The 19,043-nt window shown below is 34.3% G+C and overlaps 1 protein-coding gene and 1 long non-coding RNA gene across 6 annotated transcripts in view; one reads left to right on the top strand and one right to left on the bottom strand.

The window, feature by feature from the left end:
* Positions 1–9,342, bottom strand: part of LOC123615789 (uncharacterized) — a 160,442-nt gene extending 151,100 nt beyond the window's left edge. For both annotated transcript variants that reach the window (XR_012503205.1, XR_012503204.1), the window contains exon 1: positions 9,202–9,342. This is a non-coding gene — a long non-coding RNA (uncharacterized LOC123615789). The remainder of the gene's footprint in view (positions 1–9,201) is intronic.
* Positions 1–17,994, top strand: part of IL7 (interleukin 7) — a 43,208-nt gene extending 25,214 nt beyond the window's left edge. For 2 of the 4 annotated variants that reach the window (XM_010951596.3, XM_074355039.1), the window contains 4 exons: positions 8,443–8,523; positions 9,536–9,667; positions 12,237–12,290; positions 14,295–17,994. In XM_010951596.3, coding sequence (XP_010949898.1) covers positions 8,443–8,523; positions 9,536–9,667; positions 12,237–12,290; positions 14,295–14,414 — 387 coding nt within the window. In that variant the 3' untranslated portion in view covers positions 14,415–17,994. The remainder of the gene's footprint in view (positions 1–8,442; positions 8,524–9,535; positions 9,668–12,236; positions 12,291–14,294) is intronic. The other 2 variants (XM_010951588.3, XM_074355038.1) reach the window with 2 other exon arrangements.
* The last annotated feature ends 1,049 nt before the right edge of the window (positions 17,995–19,043 follow it).

Below are 19,043 nucleotides of genomic sequence, written 5' to 3'. Positions count from 1 at the left end.
AGAACAGGCTATTCACAGGCAAGGAAATGCAAATTGTCGATTAACATGAAAGGATGCTAATCCCTTAGTAGTCATGGAAATGCAAATTTAAGCTATAATGAGGCACATATCAGGATTGGTAAAATTGTTACAGGCTTATGACATCTGGTGCTAGCAAGGATGTGACAAAATGGGCTCCCTTATTTGCTAGTGGAAGCGTGAATCGTTTTTACCAAACATCACGATTTTTAAATGAATATACCATTTCCTTCAGCAAATCTCATTACGGGAACCAATTCTATAAAAATACAAACATTTATGTAAAAGGAGATAATATACACATAGACACACACACACACATTCACACACAACGACGTCTATTATAGCATTGCTTGTTGTAGCAAATGTTGACCTTGTTCATCAGTAAGAGAAGTGTGGACTAAACCTTGGAATAATATACCTAATATAGAATATTATGCAGCTATGGAAAAACTGTTCTAGATGTGTTTGACCTAGAATGATGATCATAATATTAAGTGAAAATAATACAAACCAAGTTGAAGAATAATGTATATACTATATTATTTTTTAAATGGTAAAGGAAAGTACCTTCATAAGCCCTCTGTATGCATGTGTATGTGTGAATTTTGTATACATGTATGCACATTACACATATGCATAGGTTTTTCAAGCAAGAAAGATATTCTCTAATCTAAAGATAAACTGCTAATATTAATCACTTCAGATAGGTGATTCTAGTGGGGGCAATGGGGAGAAACTGAAAAATTTTTCATGATATACCTGTGTTGTTTGAATAATGACAAGCCAGCAATATACATGGCATTAGAACATTTTAAAGTTATGTTCAAAATAATTTAAAAAGTTAAAAGATGGGAAAACTATATCATGCAAACCGGAATCAAAATACCATAGTACAAATAGGGCGAGAAAATACTTTATTGCCCAAACTTAAACACTGTCGACTGAAATAAATGCGCAGCCTACAAGTTAAGAGTTAGTTTTATTTGGCGGGAGGACTCGAGCCGGGATGACAGCTTCTCAGATCGCTCTGAGGGACTGCTCTGAAGAGGTGGGGGAGGATCTAGGATATATAGGAGCTTTACAATAAAAACCAGGTAGTTGGAACAACAAAAGATTACTTGTTATCTAAAGAAAACCAGGCATCTCAAGTTAAAGAATTTAGTGCTTTTCTGTGTATGGGAGGAAGCAAACATTTGGGCTCACTGAATTCATTCCTTTGACAAGCACCTAGCTATCTAGGGCCAGTGTCCTGTCCTTTCTTATTCTGAGTCCCTTCAGAGTGCACCACTGTGAGTGGGTGCAGAGGCCGGGCTGCAGGCTTGTCCCCGCTGGGGGGTGGTGGCAGCCACTGATGCCTTGGTTTCAGCATTCTTTGTTTACTGATATGTCTGCAGTATTTTCACTCACATTGCAGTATTTTTGTTCACAACACTTTTAAGAATGAACGGGGGAGCTAACCAAATAGGCTGTCATTCTGGTATGATCCAGAACAATCCCAGAAAACTGGGATTACATCTTGGTGATGTAATGTACAGCACAGTGACTATAGTAATAATACTGTATTGTTTATTTGAAAGCTGCTAATAGAGTAAATCTTAAAAGTTCCCTTCACAAGAAAAAAATTGTACCTATGTTTAGTGATGGATGTTAACCAGACCTATCAAACTGGACTTACTGTGGTGATTATTTGGTAATATATACAAATATCATATATTGTTGAACACCTGAAACTAATGTCAAATGTCAGTAATGTCTCAGTTTTTTAAAAGTCTGGGGTTTGATGTAGCTAAGGCTGGAATTCATGCTTTCAGTGTATGGTGGGCCGCTTTACAGGCAAGAGAAATGTTACACTCCTATCTTGGTTTTCACCTCTCTGGGTAAAATCACCTCTGGGTGGAATGCTGATATTAAATGATATTTAAAAACATTTAACTTCTTAAGAAATCAGTCACTGTGGCTGCAAGACTAATCACAGGTGCAGTCCTTAAAGGATAGCATGTTAACTTTCTGCTGATTCCTCCACTGGTCTATGTGAACAATCTTAGTAAACAAGTCCCTAAAAATAGTTTATTTTACAAGCATTGTTTTCAAAGAGAAGTGTGTGTGTGTGTGTGTGTGTGTGTGTGTGTGTGTGTGTGTGTAATATATAATAAATACAAGGTGATATATTATTGTATGGATATGGGTAGTATTGCTATACTGTGTATTGTTTAGCTTTTTATTTGTTGTTATGATCGAGTGGTGACTTCTGAGCTCCTTATGTGCCAGACTGGAAACTAGAAGTCCTACAAGCAACTCTGTTTTCATACTATCTCTTTGATTTATATAGTATTTAATTAAGTGATATAATTAAATAATAAATATAACTTAGTGTTAAGGAATTGACTTAGTACATATGCAACTCAAATTGTGAGTGCAAAAATACACAAATACATCAGAAACTAGACTGCTAGTTTGTATACTGTGGGCATTAGTCAATACGTTTGATTGGGATTGATTATCTCAGAAAGTTAGTTAAATGGGGATTAGTTAATCAATCCTCATATATGTGCATATGCATATACATTTGAATATATGCTTATACATAATATCTTTTTCTTTTGAAAGATTTTATTATAGGCATAAGTTTTATTATAAGCATATGCCCCTGTTTATAAATATTACCTCAAAACAAATATCATATCTGCTTAATATTTCACCTTATGTTTCACCATTAATTCTACCATCTATTATCAGTTATTTTTCTATTTTAGCTTTGCTTTCTTTATGTGAATAGATTTTATATGGGACTCAACTTACTTGGCCTTTTAATTGGCATTGTGCACTACAGATCACCACCATCTTAAAACAATCTATCCCCTGGTTTCTTTCTAACTTTCTGGCTTCTCTATGTATACGTCTATTTGGCATCTGTTCTTGCATCTCTAAATGTCAACTCAGACTTCATCTGTTTGAGACCAAGCACATACTTTATTCACGCCACTTGATCTACTATTCCCTATCTCAGTGAATGGCAACACAGTGTATTCTGTTGCACACACCAGAAACCCAGGAATCATCCCTGGTATGTCAATCTTCCTTAACTTTAATTCTCAAATCATGTTATATTGGCTTTCTAGATATTTCTCAAATCTGTTCACCTATCTCTACGGTCTTTCCCACCACCAAGTCCAATAAACCATTATCTCGAGCACTAAGTAATAGCCTCCTAAATATTAACACATATATGTTCTTGAACCCTTCCAGACCATTCGCCATGCTGCTATTAATATGATCTTTGTAAAAGGTATTTAGTCAACAATCATTGCTTTTAGGATCAAGACAAAGCTCCTGAACATGTCCTTAAGCCCCTCCTGCATAATTTAGTCTCTTCCAGACCTTCTGGTTTCATATTGAACCAGTGATTTCTGTTGCTTTCTCAGCTTTAAACCTGCTTTCTGTTGGTCTCTTTCTCCCAGCAGCCCCCCTGCCATTGCTCCCTCCCACTAAACTATAGCCATACATGGTGTTTTCTACATCTTCAGTCCTCCTCTATTTTCTCTTTCTCTAGTTCACTCAAGCTTCAGATCTCAGTTAAAGTTCTTTTCTCAGGGGAGCGTTTACTGAAGTTCCTAAGTAAAATACGTCCTGTATAGGCTTTCACGGTAGCATATAACTCTCATTCATAACAATTATCAAGTTAGGATGTGGTTGTGGTTATTGGATGGGTATCTGTCTTTACCACCAGACAGTAAACTTCTACAAGGAAGAACCTATCTGTGATTTTGATAACAGTTCTGTCTCCACTATTATATGACACATGGTAGATATTCAACAAGTATTTGAACGAAGAATAAATGAATGACTTTTCATTTAAGCTAGGAATCAACTACCAGTTCATACTATAATCTGAGAAGCTACCTGAAAAATGGCAAAAATTTGTAACATTTGAAATAGGATTCTAAGAATGATATAGACCATTTCAAATTTCATACAGAGTTCAAGTTTCATTAAAAATAAGTCTCACTTTTCAAAATGTCCTCCATATGGGTCTTTATATGCTACAAGGCTTTGGGCCATGGATGGGTTGTGATAGTGATGATCAGAAATAAAGAATATTTCTGTAGGGACCAAGTCCATTTCCAAAGAATAGTAAGACATGAGACTGAATCTTTCTTTTCTAGGTCAAAACCCCAGTCCTTAGGCCCAGACTTACAAAATGAATAGAAGGTGAACACAAAAGAAACAGCCATCAGTTATGTAGCTGCTGGTGAGATTTATAGTCAGTAAATAGACATTAGCTCACTGAGATCACATGTGACCATAACAATTCACAGTGACTCAGACTGACTATCTCTCCTGATGGGGAAAACATGAAAAAATTAAGAAGATGACTGTCTCTTTATGACAGAGAATACAGCAATTGGTTAGGAATGTGTTCTGAGGCAATACACTTGAACTGAAAGTGCTGGCTGCCCCAGTCCATTACCCTTGCACCTTCCCACCTCATTTTGAACAATTAATCAATCCAAAAAGCAATAATTTTGTGCCAGTCAGCTTTTACTTCATAACAAACAAAATATAGAGAGCAATATGCATTTATCTCAGATTCACAGGTATGCAAGTTGGCTGGGGTCGATTGCCTCCACACGTATCATTCTGGGTCACTGGATGGAGGAGCAGCTGGGAGGTAGTTTTAACATACATCCACAAAATTCTCTGACACTCCTCCTTTTGACAGGGAGAGCTTAATTCTCTTCCCCTTGAGTTTGGACTTCGAACCAATAACTTAAAATGAAAGTGGCAGTGTGTCACTTCAAGATTAAGTCATAAGAGGCATTCTGGCCTCCTCCTTGCTGTCTTTTGAATTGCATACTTTGGGGGAAGCCAGCGCTGTCTTGAAAGGACATTCAGTTAAGCCTATTGAGAGGCCACATGGGGAGAAATTAAGGCATCCTGCCAATAGCTAGATGAATGAGACATCTTGAAAGTGGATCAATCTTCTAGTCCTAGTTAAGCCTGAGGTGAGTACAGACATGACCCACATCCTGACTGCAACTTCATGGAAGATGCAGAGCCAGTTAACTTCCCAAATTCTTGACCCACAGAACCTGTGCAATAAAAAATGTTTGTTGCTTTAAGCTACTAAATTTTGTGATAATTTATTGTGCAGTATAGGTAATGAACACAAGCTGCTACCACAGGCTTATTCTCCTAATGTTGAAAGACAAGAATGCAAGGGACCAAACTTAGTTGTGCAAGTTGCAGGTATATTTTAAGTCTGTGCTCTTGCCCAATCTGCAAATATCCACTACCTACAGCAAAATCTTTTGGTTAAACTCAACATCAATGGGCAGGGAAATCTTCTCTGTAGTAGGCTGAATAATGGTAACCCACAGGTATCAGGTTCTAATCCTTGGAAATTTATAAGGAAAATGAGTCTTTGCAGGTGTGATTAAATTAAGCATTTGGACCTGGTGAGATTATCCTGGATTATTCAGATGGGCTCTTAATGCCATCACAAGTGTCCTCATTAAGAGAAAGCAGAGGGAGACACCACATACACACACATAAGAAAGTGATGTGAAGGTGGAGGCAGGGACTGGAGCCACGTAGCCACAAGCAAAGGAGCACCAAAGAATGCTGTCAGCTCCCAGATGATAGAAGAGGCAAACAATGGATTCTCTATAACTCTCTAACTGACACCCTGATTTTGGACTTCTGGCCTCCAGAACTGTGAGAGAATAACCCTGTTGCTTTGAGTCACCAAGTTTTTGGTACCCTTTGTTATAGCAGCTGTAAGAAACTAATACATTCTCCCATGGCTTAAGGGGATGAGTTGAATATTGGCTGAACAACAATCTAATTTATTTGAACATCACTCTAAAAAATAATTAGAAAATCAAAAAGGAAACACTAAATACGGATATTACTAAAATAAGTGAATAAATAGATGAATGCATAATAATCAAATCAATACATAAATAAAGCAAATGAGGAATTCAGACCACAGATTAATTATCCATAAAAGTTGTAAAAAATGTCAAAATTTTTCTTCTTAACACTCTCTAAGGAACTCAAGTAAAAAGAGCTAAAAACAATATAATATCAGAGAACAGATAATAGAAAAAATGAAAGTGAGCTGTAGGTTTGGGGGGAAATAGAGAAAAAATGAAAAATCAGAAATGAGTGCTGCATTGGAACAGGCATATGGAAGACATGCTAGAGAAAACCACACAAAAATGGAATTTTTAAAAATCAAAGAAAATGTACAAAAGAAAAAGTGAAATAGAAAATCTATTGTATATATAATAGTATTTCTGAGGAAGAGACTGCTACAAATGCAATAGAAAAAAATTAAAAGATAGAAGAAAACTATGCTGAAATGAAAGATGATGTAATTCTACAAATTGAAAGGACATTATGTATTTTGGAACAACTTGTATAACAATGTTTTATACTGGAAAATACTGAGTTCACAGTCCATGTGATCTTGGCTTATCTCTCATGGTTTTCCATATTCAAAATAAATATGAGGAAATATTCCAATATATCAAGATGCCTATAAAAACTATTACTGATAAAGTAATTCTACTACTTGTTAAATCAAAAGATGGATATACAAGGCTCTTTCCAACTCTATGATTCTTTAAGTCTTAGACTGAACCATCTTTCTTATAGGGCTTAAATGAAAACAACTTCAGAAAGTGACTGTAGTTGGCATTCGTGTATGCTTATGTTAAATTTATTCACAAAATGCGCTAAAGTCAACTAGTCAATTATAATTGTAACTTTTAGATGAGTCAACCTTTTAAGTATATTGTAGCAGCTTTATCTACTGCTGCAAACATTTGGCAAACAAATCACTTGGTATAATATTACCTTTCTGTATCTGCCAAAAAAGAGTTTTGTTAAATACCTGGAGCATTGGCTTAACCAATATGGTTTTTCAAATATTCATGTGTCATGTGATTTGTTAAAATGCTCCAAGAAATAGGTACTAATTCTGTGACATATTTTCATATAATATTTTTGGTAAATTGGAAAATATCATACAGATTAGCTGCACATTTGCTTATCTTCTTTTTCTGAGGGATGGTATGGATTAAAGGACATGCATGTTTTATTAAAGAGAAGTGTATGCATGTTCTTGGGGTTAAATATAAGTCAACAGGAAAATAATTTAACAGGCAAATATTCTCCACTACCTCGTCAGGAATGTGTATCATGGCAACATGAAGATAGTTATAGAAAATATATCCATTAGCACTTGAGATATTTGTAGCATGACTGGGGTGGTTGGCACAAACAAATCTTCCATTGACATAAGCATACTTTTCCAAAGATAGGAAATGATGTGGAAGTGTCTAAGGGATACAGTGTCGGCCCTTATATGGAACGGCACAGGAAAATGGGATTGTGTTTTCTTATCTTTGTTTCCTGAGAGAGCTTGGCAGAGGTCCCCGCACATTGGCCTGTAGTAAGTGTTGAATGGTTATGAATGATTACGTGTTCAGGCTATAATTCCTACAGGTAAAACAGATAATATATATAAACCCAGGGATCATTTATACTTTGCACAGGCGAGAAGAGTAATGCATACTTTTCTGGGAGGCAGAGGAATATTGAAGCCCATTATTAAATCCTGCCATTACTCCACTTTTTATCTGTTCCTCTGAGGACAGCATATAGACTAAGATTGCTTGAAGTCCTTCTAGAAGCCCTGACAGCATGGGATTGCTAGTTTGCTGGACAGAGTTAGTACAGCCCTGTGTATAAAGAATCTGAATCCTTAGAAAATTCTTCCTGGTATGTCAACTACATTCTTGTTGCAGGTAATCCCTACCTTCTCATATTACATTCCTTAGAAAAGAAAAATGAGGAAGCGCCAGTCTGCCTTCCCACTCCTACAATTCACCTGTTCAATCCCACTCTTTCCCAGCAAAATCCTCCCTCAAACTGGATTGTTAAAAATGCTGTAGAATGAATTTCAACTTTACTCTCACATGTCAAGAGGCTTTCCCTTCGTTCTAATGTAAATTCCCATTTTTAGCTATTTGATAGTGGCAGGAAATTGGACCAAAAAACCTATTAAATGCATCTTAACTTCATGATTTCAAAATTCATAGTACTTTGCCTATAGAATATAACTGCTAAATAGGTACTTTTATTTCTCCAAATGAGCCAGATTCTCTCAACATGTTCTGGGATTAAACTGTGGAGTCTAGGGGAAGCTCTAAAAATGTGAGGGTTTGTGTATGTACTTGTTTATTCTTCAACTACAGAAAACTATTCTTCATGCCTAGTCAGCTAAGCTAGGCTAGTTATTTTCCTTAAAATGCACATATAAATAGCAGGTATTATAACATTGTTATTTTTATAATTACTACATATCAGAAAAGTCCCCAGTTTAACCATATTATTTTATATTATTTATTACAGGACAGCATGATAGACTTTGATAGCAATTGCCTGAATAACGAATCTAACTTTTTTAAAAAACATTCATGTGGTGATAATAAGGTAATGATAATTATTTGGAGTTTATATGTCATTCAAGCTTGATTTCATGGAAGCTTATATTTTTCATATCTCTGTTAATTATACTGATTAAATTAATAATATAGTTTTTTGGTTCTAACTCGAAAATTCCCACTGATCTCCTAAGTTATACTATGGTCTTTTATACTTTTATAAATGCTTATTTGATAAATATCCTTTTCAGTTTTAGCATTTCATTTTTCACCTTGAAAATACTAGAAGAACTGCTAAATTCAAAGACACATATCTCTTATTTCTGAAATTTTTATGCAGGAAAATGCTTGTCAGTGATTGCTTGCACAGACACAAACATAAGTAATGGGCGTAACTTAGTTGTAAACATTTTGTTTTTTTCTTTTAATATTTACTTATCTTCAAAACACTACTACTTCTATTTAATGTAATACTACAATTTGCAAAGCTTCCAACGAAAGTTTGTTTCATTTCTTTCTGCAAAAACTGGTGTACTATTCAGTAGCCTTTTAAAAAAACTCATAATAGATGAGTTAACGTTATGGCATTTAATAGTATATCCATACATTCTTTTTAAAAAATTGTCTTACATTAAATATTTGAAAAACTTGTTTTTCTTATTGACAGTTATTCACCCATAGATCAAAAGGGGCAAAAAATAATAACAATAAGAAAAATCACACATACCTTTCATTATCATTGCTTCCAGAAGCACTTTCCTTTAGTTATCTTGTTCAAAATTGAATAAACTTGTTACATGTTCACTCATAAGCGTTAAGATCACACAAAAAAAGTCAGATAATCATTAAACCAAGTTCTAAGCACTTCAGGCTGTCACCCAGGAGCTGCAGTTTCAGTCTAGTTACTTGTCAGTCATGTGATTACGGGGAATAGAAGGAACGTGGGGTGGAGGTGGGGCAGTATTTAGCAACACAGTGCTGGCTTTAGGCTCCATAGGAAAGCTTATCATTTCTTAATATTTTATTTGAACCACAGCCCTTCTGATGTTTTTCTGTAATAGGAAGCTTCATTTTTATATCGTGCTGCTCGAAAGTTGAAGCAGTTTCCTAAAATGAATAACAGTGAGGATTTCAATTTCCACCTATCAAGAGTTTCACAGGGCACGTTACAACTGTTGAACTGCAGCAGCAAGGTAAGCTGAGGACTGTTTACTTTGAAACGACTCCTGTGATAGGATCTTAACCATTTCTGATGATCATATCCATGAGCATAGAAATCTAAGTGCTTATAAGGAAGCTGAAATACATCTACTCAGCTCTAGAAAAGGAAAGTCTCAACTTGTAAAGTATCTATTTATCTCTTGGCTAGGGTAAATTGTTTATAAAAGCAGACTAAAAATAAATTACAGCAACACTGTAAATCAATTATACATCAATTAAAAATAAATAAATAAATGAAAGCGTATTTTATTGCCATGATAACTTTTAAGGCAGCTAGTGTGATAAGTTGGGTGAGAAATGGTAAATTTTTATTTCTGAAATGTCTTAATAATTTCAATCTATATATGTACACATAAGAATTCATAAAACAGGTAATCAAATGTGTTTAACAAATACTCTGTATATAAAAAACAGGCATATTTACGTCCAACAATTTTCAATTTTTTTGCTTCAGTGATTTGGTAAGTATAAGGCTAATTTTTTCCCTACTTCTCTACTAGTGGTTATGAAATATGAACAACAAAATAGAATTTGGAAGACATTATCTTGAGACTATAGAACAGTTTCTTCATCTACTGAATGGAGAAAAATATAATAGGATGTTGAAAAGGTTAGATAGCATAATTTATATAGAGTGCTTAGTGCTAAAAAGGTTTCAGTAAGTGTTTTATTATTATTACTACTATTATTATTATTACTCCTTCTTCAGGAATTTTACAGCTGCCACATAAAGCCAAAAGATTTCTCATGATTTTTTTAAAAGAAAATTTTAACATTTTTTATGATAGGAAAAGGGTTGTGTGTGTTAATTTTTTTTTTATTGCAGTATAGTCAGTTTACAATGTTGTGTCAGTTTTTGGTTTATAGCACAATCTTTCAGTCATACATGAATATACATATATTTGTTTTCATATTCTTTTTCACTGTAAGCTACAAGATATCAAATATAGTTCCCTATGCTATAGAGTATAAAACTTGTTTATCTATTTTATATATACCAGTATCCGCAAATCTCAAAGTACCTAATTTTTAATACTAGTACTTGCCCACAGAAGGTAAAATGGTAAGATTGTTTTTGACCTTACCGACGGGGATGAAAATACATGTTAGGCCATAAGATGATATAAGTTGGACCACTTCATTTATCATTACGTTACTTGCTTGATGCAAGCCAGTCTCCTCTTGGTGTCTTGGATTTGCTGAGCTTATTTCCGTTTTTGTCCCCTTATGAATGTTAGTCCCTTCCATAGAATTTCTGCTGTTCTCTTTCCTGTAAATCTGATCTGTCCTGTCCTATGCATCTTTCAAGACCAAGCTTAAGATTCATGAAGACTTTATATTCTAGCATACCAGCTCTTAATCCTTATTTAGAGTGATTTGATGTACAGTCAGCTGTCCACAGGTTCTGCATCCTCAGATTCAACTAGCTGCGAATCAAAAACATTTTTTAAAAAAACCCAGCAAGCTCCAAAAAGCAAAACTTCAATTTGTCGAGCCACACTGACAGCTATTTGCATAGTATTTACATTGTATGAGGCGTTACAAGTCATCTACCGATGATTTAAAGTAGACAGGAGGATGTGTGAAGGTTATGTGCAAATACTACGCTATTTTATATAAGGGACTTGAGCATCTATTCCTGGAGTTTGGTATCCAGTGGAGTACCCAGGGGGGTCCTGGAACGAAACACAAATAACAGGGGACTACTGTACCATCTAATGCAGGAATAGCAAATTCGTTTTCATGTTGCTTACACATCCGACTGCTTAGTAGTGACTATTGGAAACACTATGGTGAGTATAAGCCTCAAGTGAGGGCTTAACTGAGAAGATGGCAGAGCAAACTAGCAATATCACCTTTTGGCCTAGGAAGGGTTAACAGTTATAAATATGCTGTATATTTGCAATTCTTTCTCTCATGTTTTGAGGTTTGCATGGACCACCATATTCCAAAATCAACTAATTATAGATAAAGAAAATACACAAATAATTTAAATCTTGAGATTAAACAAAATTCTGTTACAAAATTAACCTGATACAATCCACCTTTTTCTTGAAATGATAAGGCAAGATGTTAAAGACATTCAGCTACACTGAGTTTTCTTCATGAGCTAGGCATGCTATAAGCTTTTTACTGTGTTTATTTCATTTTGCTTCTGATGGGTAAAGCTTAATACAATTTATGGTCAGGATTTAACAACTTAATGTTATTTTCATGTTGATTAAAACTCTAGTTTTGTCTCTGTTAGTATACCCTTCTATATTAATTTTTCATACCTCACAGCAATTGAACACAGTGCTGGGCATCCCTGCAAAATTACAGATCCAGGTTATTCAGAAGACCAGCCTCTCTTGTTTCTTCCTTTTCCCTGATAGTCTGTGTCTAAATGAAATTAGTATTCTGCCATACTAATAATAAATAATTTAAAGTAGATTCTCAGATTAGGTGAGCTGAGAATAATATGAAAATTAGCAATTACACTAATGGGAGGAGCAAAAAAGGATTAATAATCAATACTGTACATGTGACTTTTTTCTTAAGGTTAAAGGAAGAAAACCGCCTTCCCTGGGTGAAGCCCAACCCACTAAGAATTTGGTGAGAGTGACTGTACTTTTCTTTTTTTATCAGATTTTTACTCAAATTAATTCCTTATGTTTCTCTTTGTATTGTTTCCTTTTATACGGTTGGTTTGGAAAATATTCATTATAATGTTGGTAAAAGGAGAAGGGGGATACCCCTAAGAATTGGATCCCTTTAAACTGCATTTTTAGAAAACACTATTTTAAAATTAAAGAAGCTAGGGAAAATGTCAGAGCATCAATTTTTTTTAAAGAAACAAAATTAAAACACTAATAGGTAATAGGCAAAGGACATGAACAAAGTAGGAGAAAATAAACCAGAAGACAAGTATATGAAGAAAAAAGCCACTCTAATAAAGAAACACAAATTAAAAATGAGAACCCATTTTACACCTACTTTACTAGTATTCACAGAATGTACTATACATGCTGTATAACAGGATATGAACATTTTATATTTATATGTATTTATATATACTATTGGGTATTACACTAAATTATATAGCAATATAGAAAATATTTAAGAATGAAAGTCAGAATACTTAATTAAATCTGATTGAACATTAAAATGATGTATTAACTAGAATGAGACTTGGAAAAATGAACATACCTGGTTCATGAGAATGATAGATTCTCCATTCACATTCCCATTAGCATTGTTACTTGATCTATATATATGGGAGCATGGAAATTCCTTATTTGTCTTAGAGAAGTGGGGTGAGTTTGCACACCCTGGGACTCAGGAAACTAGGAATTCCACCTGAAGTGGAAGAGTTGAAATGAATACATGAGCAATATAATATTACATTGAGGACCTCTGACTGAGGGAATTCGGGAAGAAAGTTTAGAAAAAGGAGATAACATCTTTGTTCCCAGGGTTACAGAGGCAAAATCATGGTTCTTTCTCTTTTTAATGAATGTTCATTCTTGGTCTTTGAGAAGTCATGACATTTTCACATCTATGTATTTCAAACTTGTTAGTCACATAAACTTCAATTTGTATTTTTAAAAGATGTCCTGGGACCCTCATTAAAAAGAATATGAGAAACTCTCCTCCTTCGTATATATCTTTGCAATCTTTAATCTTTGAAATACATCATTTAAAGGGTATGTGTTAGTGTTACTAAATATATAAGTAAGAGATCTGAATTTGTGACTAAACTAAAAATAGGACAAACAAGCCCAAGACCCAGTCATTATATTTACTTGACATGTGACTGTGGTAGCTGATTTATCCTCTTTGAAGCATCAGCTTCCTCAAATGGGAAAGATGAGATCATCAATTTCATAGTTATTAAGGAGATAAAATGAAATAGTGTATATAAAGCACTGAACACAGTAGCTGACCTGGAAAACACCCAATAATTGGTTGTTATCTAAATGAAGTAATTACTCTATCCAGTACTCATCCCCTTCCCAGGGACTCAGAGGAATATAACAGTTTCGGCACAGCTGCTCTTATAAGTCTATTCCATGCGAGGTGTCTGTTTCTCCACTTTTTGTAAATATGGTACAGGTAACCCTTTTTAAAATTTTCATCAGGGGCTGAAAACTAGCTTATGAAGCAGGCTTCTATAATACTCTAGTGAAGACGAGTGCACAAGCTCAATCAGGCAGATTCTTATTAATCTTTGCCAAAAGAAACCAAATATTTTCAGAATTATTTCTTCCACAAAAATACATTTTTTTCCATTTAAAAAATCTCAGTTGAGTAATAAACAAACCTTCCTCACAAATGTTTAAACAGCATTCTTATGTCCACTGCTGCAGTGGTGAAAATGGCAGCCACCTGACAGCTCTTTAACCCTAGATCTTACACCACAACAACCTTGAATTTCCTACACATCAGTGATCACAATTATAGTTAGAAATAATAGTTGAAAAAAATATCATGGAGGCTTCTCCTTTTTAATTAAACCAAAATTTTGGTATAACCTAGCATGATAGAAAGATTGAATATTTTAAAATGTGTCTTTTTATAAAAATGTGAACTTAAAAACTTTTTTATGTATTTCTTTAGGAAGAAAATAAATCTGTAAAGGAACAGAAAAAACTGAATGACCTGTGTTTCCTAAAGATACTACTACAAAAGATAAAAACTTGTTGGAATAAAATTTTGAGGGGTGCTAAAGAACACTGAAAAATATGGAGTGGCAATATAAAAACTTAAGAGCTTAAGTTGTATACTCCAAGGATCTCTCTGCTCATGCAATTTTCCAGGGTAGAATGCCTCGTGGAAGTTACTGAATGCATCCTGGTAAAAATGGATTACAGCAATTGAGAAATCCTTACTGTAGTACTAGAAGATGGACATAAACAAAGGAACCTGAATGTTGCAATCAACAAACTATTTCACATATATGCAGACATCGGTATTAATCAATCGGTATTGATTCTGAGCTGGCTTAGGTAAGGCAATCCATGTAAGATATTAGTTGCGTTAATACTTTTTAAACCTGTTTAAAATTTCCAGAAGACATATAAATTCTGTGAAGTATATAAAGGTTACAAGAATTAAAAAATAACATTGCATTATGACCAAAATAATTTTATGGCCCACTATGCATCAGTATATTGCAACGAGAGTGGAAATTGTTGTCTTCTGTGCTGGAAACGTTTCACTAACAGTGAGATATGGATAAGCCCATGAGAACAAGACTCATATACCTTAAAGAAGCAATAAGCATAAAGGGCCCAAGATACTCCTTTATCAAGAAGATATCAGGAGATGTAATTAAGTATGAATGTGTAACAGAGTGCCTTTAATAAATGATTCAGCAAATGTTTTTAAATGAAAATAAAGAATAATTTCACAAAATAGTCATCTGTTCTAAGGATGCTAGACCATAGTACTGAGTCACTCTTGTCATTTATATGTAATAAAATTTGTCTAAATGAGTTAGCAATTTGGGAAGTATATTTTTAAGAGAATAATATATGTTAGCCTTTTAATTAATGGACTGTGTATTTAATTTTGACAGTATATCTGTATATAAAATATTTTCATACAGTATTACAAATTGCTTACTTTGGATAACATTTCTCCTTTGATAATAAATGGCCTATGTATTAACACTGTCAGATTCACTTAATGAATCCCAACAGGAAATTTTAAGACAAGATTTTTAGTGCTGTACAATTATTAGATTTCTCACTTTCATTGAAATATGACCTTTAATATCTTATTACCAAGAATGTACGTGAGACCAGGACCTCCAAACTATATAAGAACAGGACGGTGCTTTACTTTCTATGCTGAATTTTAGTCTTTGAAAAGAAACTTTTTGTTCCTTTTAAACAGACCCAGAAAGATTTGCCAATAGTCTTCACTTACTTATAAAGGGAACTGAAAACACTATTCTAGGTAGGCCAGAGTTCTTAAACAGCCACCACAGCCTCATAGCCACCTGGTTAAGTGCTGACTGGCTTTATTTGATCTACAGACAGTGCCATCCTCAAAGTGTGGATGTAGGACCTTCCTCTCAGTTCATGTGTCATCCTGCATCTCTTTCTCACTCTCCCCAACCCACGTGGAATTTCCTCCTCACGGGTACAGACAGCTGGATGGAGTTGTACAGACAGTTGTGTAGAATTCACTTTGATGAGGCATTGAACCAAATGTTTTCTGTTTGGTTTCCATTATTAACTCCAGAAAAGGGAGTTGACTGACACTTTTTTAGGAGCAAATGACTTCACCAAGACTTTTCTTCAGGTGGACTTTTCTCAGTGGGCTATGCTTCTTTCTACCACCAGACATGGTCAGCTATGTGGTACATCCCCACCCTGATGAACTGGTGCTGTTGGTAAGCCATCAGCTATAGAAATGGGGACATACTAAGTTTCTAAAGGGATCTTTTAAAACTGTCCTTGAAAGTATTTCCTTGAAGGCCATCTATAACATTCTTAACATTCTGAGATTGTGGCAAAAGAAGGAATAATATTTTAAAATGCTTTGTTGAAAGTTAATAAAATTTTCTTCCTTGATTTTTATTTTAATCTTTTGGCCTTGACTTTTATCATGTGTTTATGATAGAATTGAGCTTTGGAGAAAATTCACACTCAAAAAAGTTTATTTAGCATACAGTGTGTCAAATGCTTGGGAAAAAAATTACGGTTGGCCGCATTTCCCCTTTTCTTTGTTTCCTAGCCACTAACAAGGCAAGGAAAGACAAGGCAGCCTGGTTAATAATGGTCTTGGACTTGACATTTTTATTATTTCTACTCCTCAGCTAGACTTTTTAATTCTCAATTAACATTTTCTTTCAAATGTGTATGTGGATGCTTTACATCGGCATTTTCTAAAGTTTATCCCAAGAAACCCCAATCTTTTTTGGTTCTAAAAAATAAAAAACAGAAAACAAACAAAAACCTCAGGATTCTCAGCTCTGAGGTCAGATAAATTTACTTCTGGAGATTCACAATTTTAATAGAAGTATATTAATTTAAGTATATTATGTAGTATGTATACTACATAATATATGTTTATTAAAGGCTCTGTAAACTCATAGCTTAAAAAAAAAAGTTTAACACTAATAGAATTTCCAAATTTTGAGTAGAGAACACCACTTGTATGTAAAAACCACTAACCTAGCACACTTTGAGGAATATTGCCTTACCTTATACAAAGGGATTGACTTAAAAGTCTTTTAAAACAAGCTTTCATGGAATTTGCTGAAGAATGTACTCCTTTCAGGATTAAGATAGTTCTACTGAAACTAGAAGTGTTTCTTTTAAGCCATACTTTCAGTGACAACCAGTTTAAGGACATTTCATCAAACCTATTGTAAATGTTTCTCCAGAAACACACATCTTCTACTTTAAGTCTGACAACCCTTATGGTACTCTGTCCATGCAATCTTCATGTTTTTAGTCATGTTCTTGCTGAGAAAGTTCTTCCAGATTCTATCCACATCCTGTTCAAATGTCAAGAGGCACCTTGATTCCTTTCTCCTCAGTTGCTGTGGAGTCCATGATAATTCTAGGTAAGACAGACCATGTTTTACTGTGCTTCACTTTATTGGGCTTCACAGATACTGGGTTTGTTGCAAACTGAAAATTTGTACCAACCCTGTGTCAAGCAAGTCTATCTGCACCATTTTTCCAACAGCATTTGCTCCTTCATGTTTCTGGTTACATTTTGATAATTTTTACAATTTTTCCAACTTTATTATTATTATATTTCTTATAGTGATCTGTGATCTTTGATGTTACTATTGCAAAAAGATTATGACTCACTGAAAGCTCAGATGATGGTTAGCAATTTTTAGCAATAAAGTATTTTTGTTTGTTTTTTGTTTTTTTGGTAGGGGGAGGTAATTAGGTTTACTTATTTTTGGAGGAAGTACTGAGGATTGAACCTAGGACCTTGTGCATGCTAGGCATGCGCTCTACCACTTGAGCTATACCCTCCCCCCATAAAGTATTTTTTAATTAAGGTATGTACATTGTTTTTTAGACATTATGCTATTGCACACAATAGACTATGGAATAATGCAAACATAGCTTTTATATGCACTGATAAACCAAAATATTCATGCAACTCACTTTATTGCGGTGGTCTAGATCCAAACCTGCAATATCGCCAAGGTTTGCCTGTAATGTTAATATTTCTTCCTTTGGTTGTTCATAACACTTTATTGCCTGTATCATGTATTATTTGATCTGATTCATCTTATCACTTTATTTTAAATACAATTATTATTAAATATTTTTTCTCTTCACTTTTAAAATGTTTTCTCTCTCCTGAAAGAATATATGATCTTTTGTGTTCCTTTCATCACCTAATGGAAAAAGCCACACATATGGTAGTTAATAAAGATGAATTCCATTAATTTAGAAATTCATTAATAAAGCCTATTTAAATAATCCAGAAAATATATTTCTACAATATAATTTACTATAGATACGACAAGGGCCGTAAAATATAGCTAATTTAAAAGGATATGACAGCATTCTTTTAAATTACAATTCTTATAAATTATTACAAAAAACAACCTCACAATCTCAATGAAACTTTGATTTCTAAACATTATTATCTTTCACTTGTGATTCTGATCAAAAGGAATCTGTGGAAATATTATAGGATAAGAAAAACAAAATAGGTAGACACATTGATAATTGCCAATTCCAACAATTTTTAATGTCTAAATATCAAAATACATGTATTCACTTAGATCCACAAAATTAGCTTTTGAGAAAAATGCAAAGACGGTTATTCTGGTTTGGGAATAACCTGGTGCTCGTTTTGCAACCCCTCCATACAAAATGGTAAGAAAGAAGTACATTCTCTGTATAAGAAATTTTCTATGTGGGAGAGATCTTAGGGTTCTTTAAGATATTATCCTAAAAGTGAGTTAATTTTCTATGACAGTCGAAGTAAAGAAAGTTCAGATCAGTGATAACATTCACATCCAGGGCTTGCCACTCTTGCTTGCTGATTATTCCTTTTCTTTCAAGACCCATTCTAAGGGTCCCAGCCTTTCTGAAGCCTTGCCACACCTTCCTGAGGAGGGGGGCAGGGGGGCGGGGCGGTGGTTAACAATGCCTTAATTTGTGCCTCCACTGCTCAGCTCAGCAAACAACTCAATAACCTACCAAAGACTGCCATGTGGAAAATGGACATGTGTTTCCCAGTTTCCACCTTTAACGCTTATAACAAGTTTTCTTATGTCTGAAATGATCTGATTCCAACAGGAACATTTTACTTTAAATTTTAATTGGATAAAAGAAAATCTTAAAAATTGCTCTGAAAAGGGTCCCAAAACTATCA

This window comes from Camelus bactrianus, chromosome 29 (genome assembly GCF_048773025.1).
Source record: "Camelus bactrianus isolate YW-2024 breed Bactrian camel chromosome 29, ASM4877302v1, whole genome shotgun sequence".
NCBI classification, from domain to species: domain Eukaryota; kingdom Metazoa; phylum Chordata; class Mammalia; order Artiodactyla; family Camelidae; genus Camelus; species Camelus bactrianus.
The sequence above is the reverse complement of the archived record's forward strand: the minus strand, read 5'-3'. Positions and strand labels throughout refer to the sequence as shown.